Source organism: Camelus dromedarius, chromosome 11 (assembly GCF_036321535.1).
Source record: "Camelus dromedarius isolate mCamDro1 chromosome 11, mCamDro1.pat, whole genome shotgun sequence".
Classification (NCBI taxonomy): domain Eukaryota; kingdom Metazoa; phylum Chordata; class Mammalia; order Artiodactyla; family Camelidae; genus Camelus; species Camelus dromedarius.
In genome coordinates this window covers 13,432,237-13,448,749 of record NC_087446.1, presented here as the reverse complement: position 1 = coordinate 13,448,749, position 16,513 = coordinate 13,432,237, and the positions used below count along the sequence as shown (strand labels likewise).

Here is a 16,513-nt window from a genome sequence, read left to right as displayed (position 1 = left end):
TGTGGAAAATAGTCTGGAGATGGCCCATTGGTTTCTTAGTAATATGTTGTTTAGTCTCAATGTGTTTGTTCTTTTCCCATTTTTCTTTCTGTAATTGATTTCTAGTTTCATACCATTGTGGTCAGAAAAAATGCTTGGTATCATTTCTATCCTCTTAAATTTGTTGAAAATTGTTTTGTGGCCTAGCATGTGATCTCCCCTGGAGAATGTTCCATGTGCACCTGAAAAGAATGTGTATTCTGCTGTTTTGGGGTATAATGTCATATAGATATATATTAAGTCCACTGGTCTATTGTGTCATTTAAGATCACTATTTCCCTATTGATTTTCTGTCTGGATGATCTTTCCATTGATGTAAATAGGATGTCAAAATCCCCTAGTAATGTATTACTGTCAGTCTCTCCCTTTACATCTGTTAGTATTTGCTTTATATATTTAGGTGCTCCTGTATGGGTGCATATCTTGGGTTAAGAAGTCTAATGTCTTCTTGTACTGGTTCTTTTATCATTAAATAATGCCCTTCTTTGTCTCTTGTTAATAACCTTTTTTAAAGTCAGTTTTGTCTGATATGAGTAATGTTACCTCTGCTTTCTTGTCATTTCCATTTGCATGACATAACTTTTTCCAACCTCTCATTTTCAGTCTGTGTGTTTCTTTAGCCCTGAAGTGAGTCTCTTGTAGACAGCATACTGAAGGGTCTTGTTTTTTTTATCCAATCAGCCACCCTATGTCTTTTTATTAAAGCATTTAGTCCATTGACATTTAAACTAATTATTGGTGCATATATACTTATTGCCCTTTTTATTACTTGTTTTCTGGTTGTTTTTGTAGTTCTTCTGTGTTCATTTCTTTTTTGTTTTTGTTTCTTCCCTTGTGGTTTTATGTTTTTCTTTAGTAGTATGCTTGTGTTCCTTTCTTTTTACTTTTTGTTTATCTATTGTAGGTTTTTGATTTGTGGTTATCATGAGGTTCATATATACTGATCTATAATTATATCTGCTTGTTTTAAACTAGTAGTTATTTCAGTTCAGATTCTAAAAGACCTACATTTTCTACTCCTCTCCCCAACATTTTGTGGTTTTGATGCCATATTTTACATCTTCACGCTTATCCCTTAACTGTTTATTGTAGTTCTAGTTGCCTTTACAATTTTTTGTCTTTTAATCTACATACTCTCTATTTAAGTGCTTGATCCTCCATCCTTATTATATATTTGCCTTTTCTAGTGGGATTTTCCCTCTCCTATAGATTCTTACTTCTTTTCCATTTAGAGAAGACCCTTCAATATTTCTTTTAGAGTAGGCTTAGTATTGGTGAACTCTTAGTTTTTGCATGTCTAAAAAGTTCTTTATCTCTCCTACTCTAAATGATAACCTTGCTGGGTAGAGTATCCTAGGTTGCAGGTTTTTCCCTGTCAGCACTTGGAATATATCATGCCACTCCCTTCTGGACTGCAAAGTTTCTGTAGAGAAATCAGCTGATAGCCTTATGGGGATTCCCTTACGTATGACTGTTTTGTTTTTCTCTTGCTGCTTTTAGAATTCTCTCTTTAACTTTTGCCATGTTAATTATGACCTGTCTTGGTATGGGTCTATTTGGGTTCATCTTTTTTGGGACCCTCTGTGCTTCCTGAATCTGTGTATCTGTTTCCTTCTTCAGGTTTGGGAATTTTTCAGCCATAATTTCATCAAGTACATTTTCAAACCTCTTCTCTCTCTCTTCTCCTTCTTGATGCAAATGTTGGTACACTTGATGTTATCCCAGAGATCTCTTAAATTGCTTTCATTTTTTAAAATTTGTTTTTCTTTCTGCTGTTCTGATTGGATCTATCTTCCAGATCACTTATGCATCCTTCTGTACCACTTAGTCTGCTATTCATTCCTTCTAGTGTGTTTTTAATTTCAGCTATTGAATTACTCATTTCTGATTGGATCTTTTTTATATTTTCTAGTTCCTTGTTAAAATGTTCACTGTTCAGGTAACTTTTTTTTCTCTAATTCAGTTAACATTTTTATTACCTATGTTTTGAATTCCTTATCTGGTAAATTGTTTACTTCTGTTTCACTATTTTTTCAGGGGTGTTCTCTTGCTCGTTCAATTAAGACCAGTTCCTCTGCTTTTTCATTTTGCTTAAATTTCTCTGCCTCTACGAATCTAGGTGAAACAGTTACCTATTGTGGTCTTGAAGGAGCGTTCTTATGCGGAAACATCCCTACACAGACTTCATGTGCCCACTGCCTTTGGTGGGAGAGCTGGATTTGGCATGGATGCAAGTCATGTCTTTCCTCAGAGTGTTGTTTTCAGGGTGATAGCTGGTAGCTATCACGTTGGTTGGGGGCTACTGGAGATGGAAGGGCTAGACCTGGTGCCAGGTATGAGGTGGGACTTCCCCTCTATTCAGTGGCCATCATTGCCCTGTCAGGGGTGGGGTGTGATCCCAAACTGCTGGAACAAAGTGTGTGTTCCCTCTCCCAGTACCAGGACCTTTGCCCCAGAGGAGAGGAGTGCCCAAGCACATAGTGCCTGTGTGCAGACAGAGGTCCAGTGCGCTGCCTGTGTAGGTACCCATGGCTCTGCTCAGATGCAGGCTGTGGTGCAAGTCCCCTTTGTTTCTCTAATCTGATCACTGCTCCCTACATCCCCTGCCTGCACCCCATTGTTGAACTGCTCCACAGGGCAGGTGGAACCCGTGTGGACTCTTTGTGTATCAGGAGGTTAGCTGTGGTGCAGTGGCCACCATCAGAGATCTGATTGGCCTGAGGCTCCCACTGAGTAAGTGCCAACAATGGTTGCTGCCACCCCACCCAGCCTCCACCCCAGGCGGAGCTCCTCCAGGTCACCCACAGTTAAGTACTTTCCCCAGTCGTGGCTGCCCCAGATCCAGTGCCACAATGTGGTGTGGAGTGAGCAGGGCCAGAATGTTTCCTTAGCTTGGGCTGGTGTGTGTGGTTTGGGGGTTGTGGGACACCTGGCAGCCACTAGAGCAGCCCTCTCTCTGCCCTGCCTCCCTCGGGGCCTAGTCAGCACCCATGTGCTCTTCATGAGTGGAGTCCAGGCTTCCCCAGCCCTTTGGTTTGTCCCAGCAGTCCTCCAACCAGCCAGGGGGCCTTGTTTCCTCATGTAGGACCCCAGGACTGAGATGCTCAGTCCATGGGTCAACCTGCTCACTCCCCAGGGTGGGTTCCACCCATGGAATCTCCCTTTTCCTCTGAGTCTCCTCCCAGTGGCACAGGTCCTGACCCAATCACCTTTCTTCCCCTTTTTCCCATTGTGTATCTTTCTTACAGCCTTGGTTGTACGGGAATCTTTCTGCCAGTTTCCAGTTAGTTTTCAGTGAGAATTACTCCACATGTAGATGTGTTTTTGATGTGTTTGTGGAGGGAGGTGAGTTCCATGTCTTCTTACTCTGCTATCTTGATCTCCTCCTCTAGCTAGTCTTTTCATTAATTTATTAGTGTACCTTGCAGAACATAAATGTTTAATTTTGACATCCAGTTTATCTATTTTTTTCTTTCACGAATCATGCTTTCAGTGTCATATCTAACAAATCTTTGTCTAATGCAAGGTCACAAAGATTTTTCTCCTAGAATTTTCATAGGTTTAGCTTGTAAATTTAAGTGTATAATTGATTTTGAGTTAATTTTTATATATGTGTGAGATATGGGCAAGGTTTATTTCTTTGCACATGGGCATCAAATAATTCCAGCTCTTATTTGTTGAAAAGACTCTTGTTTCTCCACTGAATTGCCCTTGCATTTCTGTTTTAAAAAATCAACTGTATATGTGTTGGTTTATTTCTGAGCCCTCAATTCTATTCCGTTAATCTACATAGATACTTTTTTTTGCCAATATCACACTGTCTTCATTACTCTAGCTTTCTAGAAGTCTTGAAATCAGATTATGTTAGTCCTCCAACTTTATTCTTCTTTTTCAAAATTCTTTTTGCATATTAATTCCTTTGTTTTCCATATGAAATTAGAATTAGAATTGAATCTTCTGGTCCATGTACAGTAGTATATTTTAGTGAACATATTTGTATCTTAATCCAAAAGTCAATGATTTCTGAGAAGGGTTGTGCCAGGGTTCCAATCCCTTTGATTATCATAATTTCGGGAAGAGGCACAAAGAAGACGTTTGTTGTGCCAACTTCAAGATCTGTGTAAAAGTTTTGCTAATGTACAGGTTAAAAAAATCACAGTAGTTGTTGATTAGGTAAAGGGCACAAGCTCACAGGTGAGACAGATCAGTCTTTGGACCCCAGGATGACTGTTTGTGAGCACTATTATATAGGCTAAGTTATTTACATTTTATGATCTTTGGTTTCCTCCTCAGTAAAGGGAATAATAAAATCAACTTTACAGAGCTTTGAATGAGTATCCAATAATATAACCTCTATAAAGCACAGAGCCCATAATTGGCACATAGTAGGCAGTCAGTAGATGTTATTACTACATTATTATTATTGTTGGTTATTATTACATAATAATATAATTTATAGTATTGTAGCATTTTCATGTAAAATAAGAATAGTCCTCTTGAGAATGTGCCAGTAAAGAATGACCAGTTTCCTAGACTACAACCTAATCAACAGGTTGAAGAGATGTCCCAGTACCACCCCATAACAGCCATCAGCTCCTGTAGATGTGGCTTTGAGCTCTCATGGGATAGGGACAGATAAAATCACATTAATTAAGCAGTCTTCAAAAATAGCCTCTTTTATTCAACCAACTTAAATCAAACCAACTTAATAGGCATCCATCATCTTATCCTTGGATCTGAAATAATTTTGATTTCCTATATAAGCAGCTTTTTCAGGATGGTGAGTCTCTGTAGGGATCATTCTCCATATGCCACAGGAAATACAGCTGAGAATCTATAGAAAAAAATACACATATATATATTTTAGGATTTTCAAGACTTTCTCCATTTTTTTCTCATTTTTATTACGCTTCCTGAGGGTGACTAAGTGTTATCTATTTTTTCTTCTCTGTTTACTCTGTTTTAGTGCCTGCCCAAGTGACTGGCTTGCATGTGGCCAACCAAGGAACAACAAGCAGTCTATTTACTAACTGGACCCAGGCCTTGGGAGACGTAGAGTTCTACCAAGTCTTACTCATCCATGAAAACGTCGTCATCAAAAATGAAAGTGTCTCCAGTGAGACCAGCAGATACAGCTTCCACTCGCTCAAATCGGGCAGCCTCTACTCTGTGGTGGTAACGACAGTAAGCGGAGGAATCTCTTCGCGACAAGTGGTGGTGGAGGGAAGGACAGGTGAGAAGAGTGTCTGTGACCTACAGAGGTCTGAGCACATGGAACCTCCAGAGAATATCTTAGGATTTTAGAAACATTCTAAAAACAGACCCATCTTTGACCTTCCTACAAGCCAAATTTCGGTACTACCCAGATAGTACACATTGCTCTCCCAGGAATGGAAGTTGGAGAGTGGACGAGAGTAGGAGAAAATGAATTCTGAATTTTTTTAAATCTCCAATACATGTATCAGAACCCCTGGAAACACCTTTATGATGACACGAAAGTCATTTAATGAGTAAGCTTATCCCTTCATCCAGCTGATTTTCTTTGAAATGTTTATATCAGATTAAAGTCATGAACTTTTTAAAAAAAAGTATCTTCCATTCTATTTCATATTCTCAGTTTCAAGACACAGAAAAAAAAAAATGATCTCCAACTTCTATGGTCAAAAGTTAATCAAAAAGTTAAGTCAGTCAAATTCCCAAACCACATATATTTTCTCAAGCAGCGTTAAACAGTATTTAACCTAAACAAAGTTCCTTGACCTTAAAGAGCTCATAATCAAATAGGACAGAGAGCTAAGTAAACAAATAAATGTCATAGGGTCACATGTGTCAGACAAAGGTGTGGCCCCCAAGAAGGAAATATAATTTTCTACAGAACACAAAGAAAGGACATATACAAACAATATAAAATATATATTCTAGTTTCTTAGAAAGAAAACCAGTTAAATAAATCCAATAGAAGTTTTGATAATTATTAATGAACTCAGAATCAGATCAGTGACTTTGCTTACTTAATTTTATATGATAAGTTGGCTGTCAGACTCCTCCTTCTGTATCTCCAGTGCTCAGATTCTGAGTATCAGTGGCAGATATCCATAGATACGTCCTTTTCTAAAATCATGAATCTCATCTGTTTAATGAACCCAAGGACCATTAACGTCATTAACTCTCCCAGAAGAGCAACTAAGTCATTAAAAAGATATCTCAACATCTAGGTAGAAATTCACTGATGTCTGCCCTCTTCTGTCATTCTGTGGCAACCGATGCTCCTGTCTGTGTTCTTCTTCCTGATACCTTCCCTCTTCCCTTTTAATGGTTTTTGGCCCCATCTGGTCCTTGCTCTTCCACTGACTTATTTCTCTAAGCCTTCATTTTCTCATCCATCCCCAGTAATTCAGCCCACCACTGGATAACAGAGTAGGGATGGAGAAATAACAGGTTGAGGAGAGGATTTGAGAAAGACCTTGCATCCGTTTCCCAGTGAGTTGCAGTTGTATTAGTCAGATTAGGCTGACTTAGTTCCTGCTTCTACGACTGTACCTTGTGGGCGTTCCTTATTGGACAACTCTATTTGTTGGTTCTTCTCCAAGCAATAATTTAGGGACTCAGGCTCATACCATCTGTGGGGCTTCCTTTCTCTAGGTCCTCAGAAGTCTCTCCATTTATCCAAAGAATGGAGGTTGTGGGGAGGAGGAAGACTACAAAAGCTGGCATCCACATCCACGCACATCACTTCCACCCACATTCCATTAACGGGAACACAGTTATATGACTACACTGGGCTGCAGGGGAGGCTGGGAAATAGAGTCTAGCTCTGTGTCCAAGGAGAAAGGGAAATGGCTTGATGAGCAGCAAGTAGTTAGACTCTGCCTCACAGGTTAATTCCCACGTCAAAATACTGCTAGAGCTGTCCAGCTTATTATGCAAGACTAGAATAGTTTTGTGTCTGAGATCACTTGAAATAAGTGGGACTTGTAATTCTTTTTATACCTATATTTTAATTGCAACAGAGGGATCAGTATTTGACCCACATTATACAACAGAAGTATGCCCAAAAAAAGAGACAAGAAATTCTTTAAAGACTGATCATCAAGTTTTGAAGCGAGAACAAGACATGAATAAATATAAGCATGAGTTATTTTATTCAAGCACATTGAGTGCAGACATTATCATGAGAAAGGAGAAAAATGGGATATTACTATAGAAACGTAATAACCAGAGATTTTGAAAGGTGCCTAGATTAGTAAATTTTGTACATAGTAGATGATAAAAAACTCAGTGGCTAAAACCTTGATAATCATTACCATCTATTCAAATTGCTGAAATATTGGTTAAGATTGAAATAATGCACTTATATTTCCACAGAGCTGAAATATATATATTCACATATATAAACCCTCCCAGCAAAGGTGGCCAAATATTTAAGATTAAAAATATAAAACATGCTTAACAAATCTAATTCTAACCTGAGAAAGTGCTCATTCTAAATAAAAAATAAACAAATTTCATATCTGTTTTTTAAACGTGAATTTATATTTTTGGCAAAACTTTTGATAATTCTATCTTTTCTAATAAAATGTTAGTAGTTCCAAATATTTCCAGCAGTTTGGAAAAGCAAGCATAATTCTTTTGAGAGCAACCAAGGGATGTACAGATGGTTAGATGGATGAAGGAAGGACAGAAAAAAAGGCTTCAGTACATAAATAGTATGGCTAAAAATTCAACTTTATATCCAGAAAAATGCCCATATAAGTGGAGCAGTATTGGCAGAATTATTCAGAAGGGTGCTGTTTATAATTTTGGTGATGGATAGGTGTTTGTAAACGTAAAGACGACTTTGGAGCTTAAATCACAAAGTCAGAGCATATTAGTCTAGAAGGGTTCTCAGAGGTCATCTAGCCAAATCCTACCCATTATATGTGATGCACTGATATTGACAGCTATGTGAAAATATTTAGCGAAATCAATTGGCCAATGATAAACGCAGTAGTCCAGTTCATATATACTATGATATATTATTCTCATATTTACTACTAACCGTACTATTTCTTGTGCACTTATTTCTAATACATGGGACAACTGTTACTCAAAGCCACAATGATTAATTTGCAGATCATATGTACTTCTAGCCAGAAAAGTCCTTGAAGGCATCCATGTCTTTTCCATTTTTGTATACTTGGCAAACAGTAGATTCTCAGTAACTGTTTGTGGCACTGAGCCCCAACTGAGATGAGCATATGATGATGATTGACATCAGAAAGGCCATTATGGTCACAACAGGTCTTTCGAAGCCCCCAATTCCAGTCTCCAGACTTGTTGCTTCCAGAATAGGCATTTAGGTTTACTTCTCACCACTAGAGGGCAGGATGTGCTTTGCAAAGGGAAATGCAACCCGGCTACTTGTATTATTAGATTAGATTCCCCTGAAATAAATAACTTAATCACAAGAAGATCGAAACGCTCCCATTGTCTAAGACCTCTAGAAAAGCTATTAAAAAAAAAAAAAAAAGAAGACAAAAAAGAAAAGCTGTTGCATTCTTCACCTTTCCCCTCCAACGTCTTTTCTTTATTGATGAGTTTGGTTCAAACTCATTCGTTTAGATTATTCGTTCCCTGTTCTACAGAGGGAACCTCCTGACACATTTACATAAACATGACTCCACTTGAAATAACGTTACGAACAGCAGCACCGCAGAGGTGCAGCAGCAGCATCCTTGTGTTCATGAGGCATCCGAAAGGCTTCCCTGCGTTTTAATTTTGGTTAGCCTTCTGACGTAAGAGTGCTCAGCTTCCCAAAGCTCAGGTGAAGTCCTCACGTGTCCCGGACCTCATTGGTAATCAGATCTGCTGAGTCAGCACTGTCGTTGCTGACTCAGGCTTTTGAAACGTTTTCCCCCTTGTTAAATCCCAGTCCCCTCCAGTGTGAGTGGAGTCACGGTGAACAACTCTGGTCGCAATGACTACCTCAGCGTATCCTGGCTGCCGGCTCCTGGAGACGTGGACAACTATGTGGTGACACTCTCCCACGACGGCAGGGTGGTTCAGGCCCTCGTGATCGCCAAGTCTGTCAGCGAATGTTCCTTCAGCTCCCTCACCCCGGGCCGCCTCTACAACGTGACCATAACTACGAGGAGTGGCAAGTACGAAAGCCACTCCTTCGGCCAAGAGCGGACAGGTAAGTTCTAAGCAGGTACAGGCTCCATGAGAACCGGCTGGCCGTGGTCCAGGGCATCACAGATCTGCAGTGATTCTGTAGACAGGGTTAAAGACTGGTCCTTGTCACGGAGTCTTCACATTTTGACCCTGGGAATTCTGTACGGGAGCAGATGTTACCTTTAGAGTAAGATGAACACCACTTTCGTGGCTAGAATTCATCATACATGCAAATGTAGTAACAAGTATTTCTATTTCGGGGGTACTTTTTGGTTGCTCGACCCTGGCTTTACATACTTTGCTAACTCGATCCTTACAAAGTCCTTATATAGTTGCTGTTACTATTCCCATTTTACAGATTCGGATAAGTTCTGAACCAAAGTTCAGGATAACGTGCCCAATTGTTTAACTTGTTAAACAGCCAGTGCATTTCAGATCCTGGATTTAAACCCAGTTCTGAACGACTCCAGAGCCTACCAGGTTCTCTGTCCTGAAATCCTTCCTGAAATGTCTGTTGGTCAAGACTGCTATTCATCCTTTTTCACACAAGGTGGAAATGTGAACCTTTATAGTTCTGAAACTAGGAGCAAAATCTCAGCAAAGGCATTGAGTGCTTGTTTCTCACTGTGCTGGAAGAAACTGAATTTAGACAGCTACCATTTCTCCAAGATACTTATGCTTCTTGAAGTTTACGTCTGAGATTTCTGCTTAAGGTTAACATTAATATTTTGTCAGATCTTACCTGCTAAGTTATGGGTTGATATTTGCGTTATAAAATGTCAGTTTTTCCATTAGGATCTGGGATAATTGACATCATCCTGTCAATTATCCCGGAGGATCTCACATAGGATCTGGATCCTAGTAGGCACCCAGTGAATATTTGATGAATAAATAATCGGAAATCACCTAGATTAGGGGTTTTCACTGGGTGCTTTGTGGGCAGATTTTAGGAAAGTGTTAACCCCCGCATTGTCTGTGTAGTTGTTTGGGATAGGGAAGAACATATGTGCATTTCATTAGAAAGACAGTGAATGGCTTTTATCAGATTCTCGTAGTTTCTGTGACCTCAGAAAGGTTAAGAACCATTGATTTACATTGTTACAGCATGATGGCATTGAAAGTGTCCACAGAATGATCAAATCCTATCTTATTTTAGATAAAGTCCCAGAGAGAAACTGTGGCTCCTCCAAGATCATGTGGCTGACCAGTAGCCAAGTTCAGCCAAGCTCCAGCACCCTTTCCACTACATCATCCTCTCCCTGAGAGCACTGGTCAGGGATTCAAAGAGATAGTCCGTACCCTCACATGATTTAAAGGCTAATTATGCTGATAATCACAAGACTGACTTAGATCTGAAAAGCAGACTTCTATTTACGAAGCAGCCTAATGTCTGTGTCTTATGCTGATCAACTTGGAGCCTAGAAATTGCTGGAGATTAAAGAACATGTCATCCAATTACTAACCCCTTGCTTCCTCCTCTGTGCCAGTTCATGAATTTCCGATCCATACGAACTTCGTATTGATAGTCCATGTGCTAGGATTGTTTTTATCTGCAAGAAAAACGATCCTTTATTCAAAGCATCCTTTGGAGGCTCTACCAGCATGAACTTGGATTTGGCGCATGACTGATCAAGGCTGAACCATTGCCCCCGACAAATCAGTCTAACTGGAGAGTCGTGTCTGAGTGGCTGCCTTTTTGGATTTGGCTGATTGTCTCAATGCCCTTTTCCTTTACTAATGCTCTTGTTCTACATTCTGAGTGAAAATGTCAATATTTCTTATTCTGTATCACATCATCTCACCGTGCAGCAAGGCAGGTCTCACAAATTACCTCCAGTTCCACCTGGAGAGCGCCTTATTGACTTAGCACGGTATTCAGCCTGATTTTTCTTCCCAGAATAGTTGCTCTGCCTTCTGTAAATTGCCTAGATCACTGGCCTTTCTTAGCCCACACCTTCAACGTCACTTCAGAATTTTTTTCTCTGTTAACTCTGTGATGACTAAATTCTGGCAACACTGTGACTGATTCCAGGTAAATATCTTGGAGGGAAAAAAAAAAAAGAAAGAAAGAAAAGCATACCTGCCCTTGCTCTGTATCTGTGGTGAGATATATTCCAAAGCAAAAGCTAGTATACACGAGCCAACAAAGGACAGCAGTGCAACTTGTGGGCATGATGAACAATGCAGCTCGTATCCCCAGATATTGAAATTTCTAGGTCATTTTGTACTTTGGAGGAAAGTGAGAGAGAAAACTTGAACATAGGCTTGGTGAGTGATCAGAGAAGAAATTCCTTAACATACGCCAAACACAGACAGAGAATGCACAGACTCAGAGAACACGCTTACACTGGGAAGCTTAGGACCCTGAATCCGGCTGAATTCAGACCTCTTCTCAATGCTCCTTCTCATTAATATTTGTAAAGTCCTGTGATAAACAAATAGTAATGAACCCAGAGCCTACATTTGAATTAGCCCCAAATGAAAATTTAGAATATCCTTAATATCATGCTCTGAATACAGAATTGCCTTTTTTTTAATAGTGTTCCTGTTAATAAGCATTGATTGATTGATCGATCAATTGAGAAAAAACAGGAATACACGACCATATGTGTTTCATTTTCTTCCCTTTTTCTTTTGGATTGTTTATGCTCTTCTTGGTAACTTACTATCATATCTTGAGTCACCAAAGTGTGCTGGAATTATTCGTATCGTTGCCACCATTCATCAGAATTTGTCTGTTTGTATATTAATGGGGGAACCTCAGGTGTACAAAACTGGACTAATCATAATTGCTGGTTCAAGATACTATGCATCAGTTACCCCTTTGCCACTTAAATTTTTTAGGCATTTAATTTAGACATTTAATTAATAACTTTTAATAATTTAATATGTATGTGAGAAACCACTACCCAAAATAAAAGCTAGGGGCTTAATAATAATCTATATCAAATCACGTGGTTCCCATCTCACTAATCCATCCAGAGGAAACCATCATCTTGACTCCTATTTTTCTCTCTTGCCTTCCATGTTGCAGTTTATTATTTATGCATTTCTAAAATTATGAGTTTTAAAAATTTTGGTTGTTTCGTCATAAGAAAGGTATTTTTATGCAATCTATAATCTTTTGGGACTTAGATTTTTTTTGCTTACTATTGAATTCATCCATGTTTTGTGTTTCGGTGTTAAGGACAAGAAATCCAGATTTTTGTGTTTTGAGTTAAGAAATATTAATTATGTCTGCTGTGTAATATTTCACTGTGTTTATCAGTTCGTTCATTCAGTCTCCTGTGATGGGCATCCTCTCTCACATTTGGTTCTATCAAGTTTTTAAATTTTACCAACCAAATGGATGTAAAATGGTTCTTTGCCATGGTCCTGACTTACATTCCCTTCATCACCAAAGATGTTGAACATCTTTTTATGTATTTAACTACCATATATGTTTCTTCTTCTTACATTTTTATTTTGGATTGTTTACACATAATTTTGGTAACTTATCATATCTTGAGTCCCCAAGGTGTGCTGGAATTATTGATGTCATCACCATTATTCATATAAATCATCAGTTATCATGTTTAATGTTCCATCTTGTACAAGACATTTTGTGTAGGCTAACAGCAGGATTAGAATTAATTCATCACTTTCTGCTAAAAGATCCACTTAATCACTGTAAGTAAGTGTAACAGTCTTTCCCCTTCCTGAAATTTACAACCTGAAGGTCTAAGATTTTTCTTTCGAATGCCCACAATAAAAATCTACTCACTTTCCTTTCTGGTCCCAGGTTGTCATCTGCAATCAGTTGCTCCCTCAGAATCATTGTCTTCAGCTGTTCTCTGTTCTCTTTTTCAGTGCCTGACAAGGTCCAAGGAGTCAGTATTAGCAATTCAGCCAGGAGTGACTATTTAAAGGTGTCCTGGGTACACGCCACTGGAGACTTTGATCACTACGAAGTCACCATTAAGAACAAAAACAACTTCATTCAAACGAAAAGCGTCCCCAAGTCTGAGAACGAGTGCATATTCGTTAAGCTAGTCCCTGGACGGTTGTACAGTGTCACCGTGAGTACAAAAAGTGGACAATACGAAGCCAGCGAACAAGGGAATGGGAGAACAAGTAAGTGGAAAGATTGCAAAATTTGATGGTTGGTTGGGACTTGAAGGTCGTTGAGGAAATAATTTATCTGAACCTTGAATTTTCCCTGCTTACTGATCAGTAAATTACATTCCCAGTTAGTCTCACTTGGAGCTAACATCATTCAGCCAAGCCATGGCCTTTAATTACAGAATATTTATTGGCAGGTAAAAGCAAGCATAGTGGGAGGGCAAGATGGCCAAATTTCCCATTTTTCTTCCCTGTCCTCCTGCACTGTGGCATTTGAAGTTCTAGACATCTTGTTTAATCTTATGATTGAGCGCATAACTCATTTTGTAATTATATTCTACCAACACTTAGCATAAAAGATTTATGTCAGGAAAGAAATTACAATTCCAATAGTTGCTTTCAATTTTTCTTGTTTAATTATGCGTGAAGTAGTCAGAGTGGTTTGTTTGGGGAAGGGAGGTGTTTGCCAGTTCCTTGAATGTGATCCATAAATTACTGTGTCGTAAACTCTGATCAGTCACCTTCCTGAGATGTCTTCCTGTATCCCTTCCTAGTCCCAGAGGCCGTTAAAGACCTAACCTTGCGGAATAGGAGCACTGAGGATCTTCACGTGACATGGACACGAGCTGATGGGGACGTCGACCAGTATGAGATCCAACTGCTCTTCAATGATATGAAAGTGTTTCCTCCTTTCCATCTTGTCAATACCGCAACCGAGTATCGATTCACCTCCCTGACGCCAGGGCGCCAGTACAAAATCCTTGTCCTGACCATCAGTGGAGACGTCCAGCAGTCAGCCTTCACTGAGGGCTTCACAGGTAACTGGAAACACAGCTCTTGAGCCTGACTAGGTGTAGCCGTGTATTTAGCATGTCAGGTAGCCAGGCGTCTGGTTGAGGATGTGAAGGCATAAAGGGGAGATGGCGAGAAGGTTCTCTTGACAGTGACCATGATGCGGTCCGAGCTGGTTTAACAGAAGTAAAGTATGATGTAGATGGAGAGAAAAAAAAGCTTTCCGAAAAGTAGCATTGAATAGATGTGAGTAGGTGTTTCTTGTGAGGCACACAGATTAAGTGTAAGTAACTTGGTTGGTTGGTGGGTTATTTCTTCTTTGGAACTCTGTTAGGAGTGTTGCTATAATAGTTAATATTTATTAAGAACTGACTGTGTGGGGGAGGGTATAGCTCAGTGGTAGAGTGTGTGCCTAGCATGCATGAGGTCCTAGGTTCAATCCCCAGTACCTCCATTAAAAAAAAATAAATAAACAATTTCTTATAATGAGCCATAATGGAAAAGAAACTGAAAATATATATATATGTATATATAAGTATAACTGAGTTGCTTTGCTGTACACCTGAAACTAACATGGTGAATCAACTACACTGGGAAAAAAAAAAAAAAAGGCTTAAATAAATAAATAAATAAACCTCACTACCCCTTCAAAAAATTTAAAAATTTAAAATAAGAGTTGATTGTGAACTAGACCCACAGCAAAGCACTACGTATGTCCACTTTGTTCAGTCCTCACAATTCCACGGGCTGGTTGCTATTTATATTGCTGTTGTTCTGATGAGGAAACGGAAACTTCCAGGGGTTAAGTAATTTTGCCTCTATAGTCCCACAACTAGTAACTGAGAAAACCAGGACTTGGACCAAGGCAGCCTCACCAGCGCCCGCTATATAACAGGCATTCTTCATTTCTACTCCCTGGCCTGGATATCCCTCTAACTTGCCCCCATCAACCTCTGTTCCAGCAGAAAAGTCAGAGAAATGTGGTAGATTGATGCCAGTTTTTTTTCTTATGTGTTCTTTCAGTAGATGCCAAAACATAGGAAGAATGAAAATTTCAGTTGAAAATGTCCACAGTTCATTCTCCAACTGATGGTTTTCAAATTTATTTTCTTTTTCAGTTCCTAGCATTGTCAAAAATATTCACGTTTCTCCCAACGGGGCAACAGATAGCCTGACGGTGAACTGGACGCCTGGTGGTGGAGACGTCGACTCCTACACGGTGTCCGTCTTCAGGCAGAATCAAAAAGCTGAGTCTCAGACTGTCCCCAAGCATGTCTCTGAGCACACCTTCCACAGACTGGAGGCTGGGGAACAGTACCGGATCGTGATCGCCTCGGTCAGTGGATCCCTGAAGAACCAGATAGATGTGCTCGGGCGGACAGGTGAGCGTCTACCTGGAGAAGGGCCAGTTATCCTCCATGATGGGACAGTGAAAGGGCGTGGCCCATTCCATTTCACAATGGAAAACATGCAAGTGCAGAACCACCTAAATTTGTACAATTCAATGTGCTTTCAAGAGCCTTTCTCAAATTTTTTTCTTTGCATTTTTCTTTCTCAGTAGAGATACTCAAAATGAAGAGTAATTAGAAACCAAATCATGTGAATAGATTTTTATACTTGCTAAAGGTTACAACCCTTAAAATTGTTAACCTATAACATTGTTATATTAAAATTATAATCTTATAAAATTATAATAATTTTAATTTAACAAGCTGACTTCTCTATCCATTTTTCAAAGTTTTACCCCTTTCTCAAAATTCTTGAAAAAATATGCATCTTTGCTGTCTGCTTCATCTGTGATGAATTAATAACGCATCTTTTTTTTATTGAGTTATAGTCAGTTTACAATGTTGTGTCAATTTCTGGTGTACAGCACAATTTTTCAGTCATACATGAATATACACATGTTCATTTTCATATTCTTTTTCACTGTGAGCTACTACAGGATCTTGAATATAGTTCCCTGTGCTGTACAGTATAAACTTGTTAATCTGTTTTATATATACCTGTCAGTATCTACAAATCTCAAACTCCCAGTCTGTCCCTTCCCACTCATCTTCCCACTGGCAACCACAAGTTTGTATTCTATGTCTGTGAGTCTGTTTCTGTTCTATATTTAAGTTCGTTTGTCTTCTTCTTTTTTTTTTAGATTCCACATATGAGTGATATCGTATGGTATTTTTCTTTCTCTTTCTGGCTTACTTCACTTAGAATGACATTCTCCAGGGGCATCCATGTTGCTGCAAATGGCATTATGTTGTCATTTTTATGGCTGAGTAGTATTCCGTTGTACAAATATACCACAACTTCTTTATCCAGTCATCTGTCAGTGGACATTTAGGTTGTTTCCATGTCTTGGCTGTTGTAAATAGTGCCCCTCTGAACATTAGGGTACAGGTGTCTTTTTGAATTAGAGTTCCTTCTGGCT

At 39.2% G+C, this 16,513-nt stretch overlaps 1 protein-coding gene across 2 annotated transcripts in view; it reads left to right on the top strand.

The window, feature by feature from the left end:
* The window catches only part of PTPRB (protein tyrosine phosphatase receptor type B), a 108,726-nt gene that overhangs the window by 55,645 nt on the left and 36,568 nt on the right, over positions 1 to 16,513 (top strand). For both annotated transcript variants that reach the window (XM_031463127.2, XM_064491537.1), the window contains 5 exons: positions 5,006 to 5,272; positions 8,951 to 9,214; positions 13,042 to 13,305; positions 13,848 to 14,111; positions 15,204 to 15,467. In XM_031463127.2, coding sequence (XP_031318987.1) covers positions 5,006 to 5,272; positions 8,951 to 9,214; positions 13,042 to 13,305; positions 13,848 to 14,111; positions 15,204 to 15,467 — 1,323 coding nt within the window. The remainder of the gene's footprint in view (positions 1 to 5,005; positions 5,273 to 8,950; positions 9,215 to 13,041; positions 13,306 to 13,847; positions 14,112 to 15,203; positions 15,468 to 16,513) is intronic.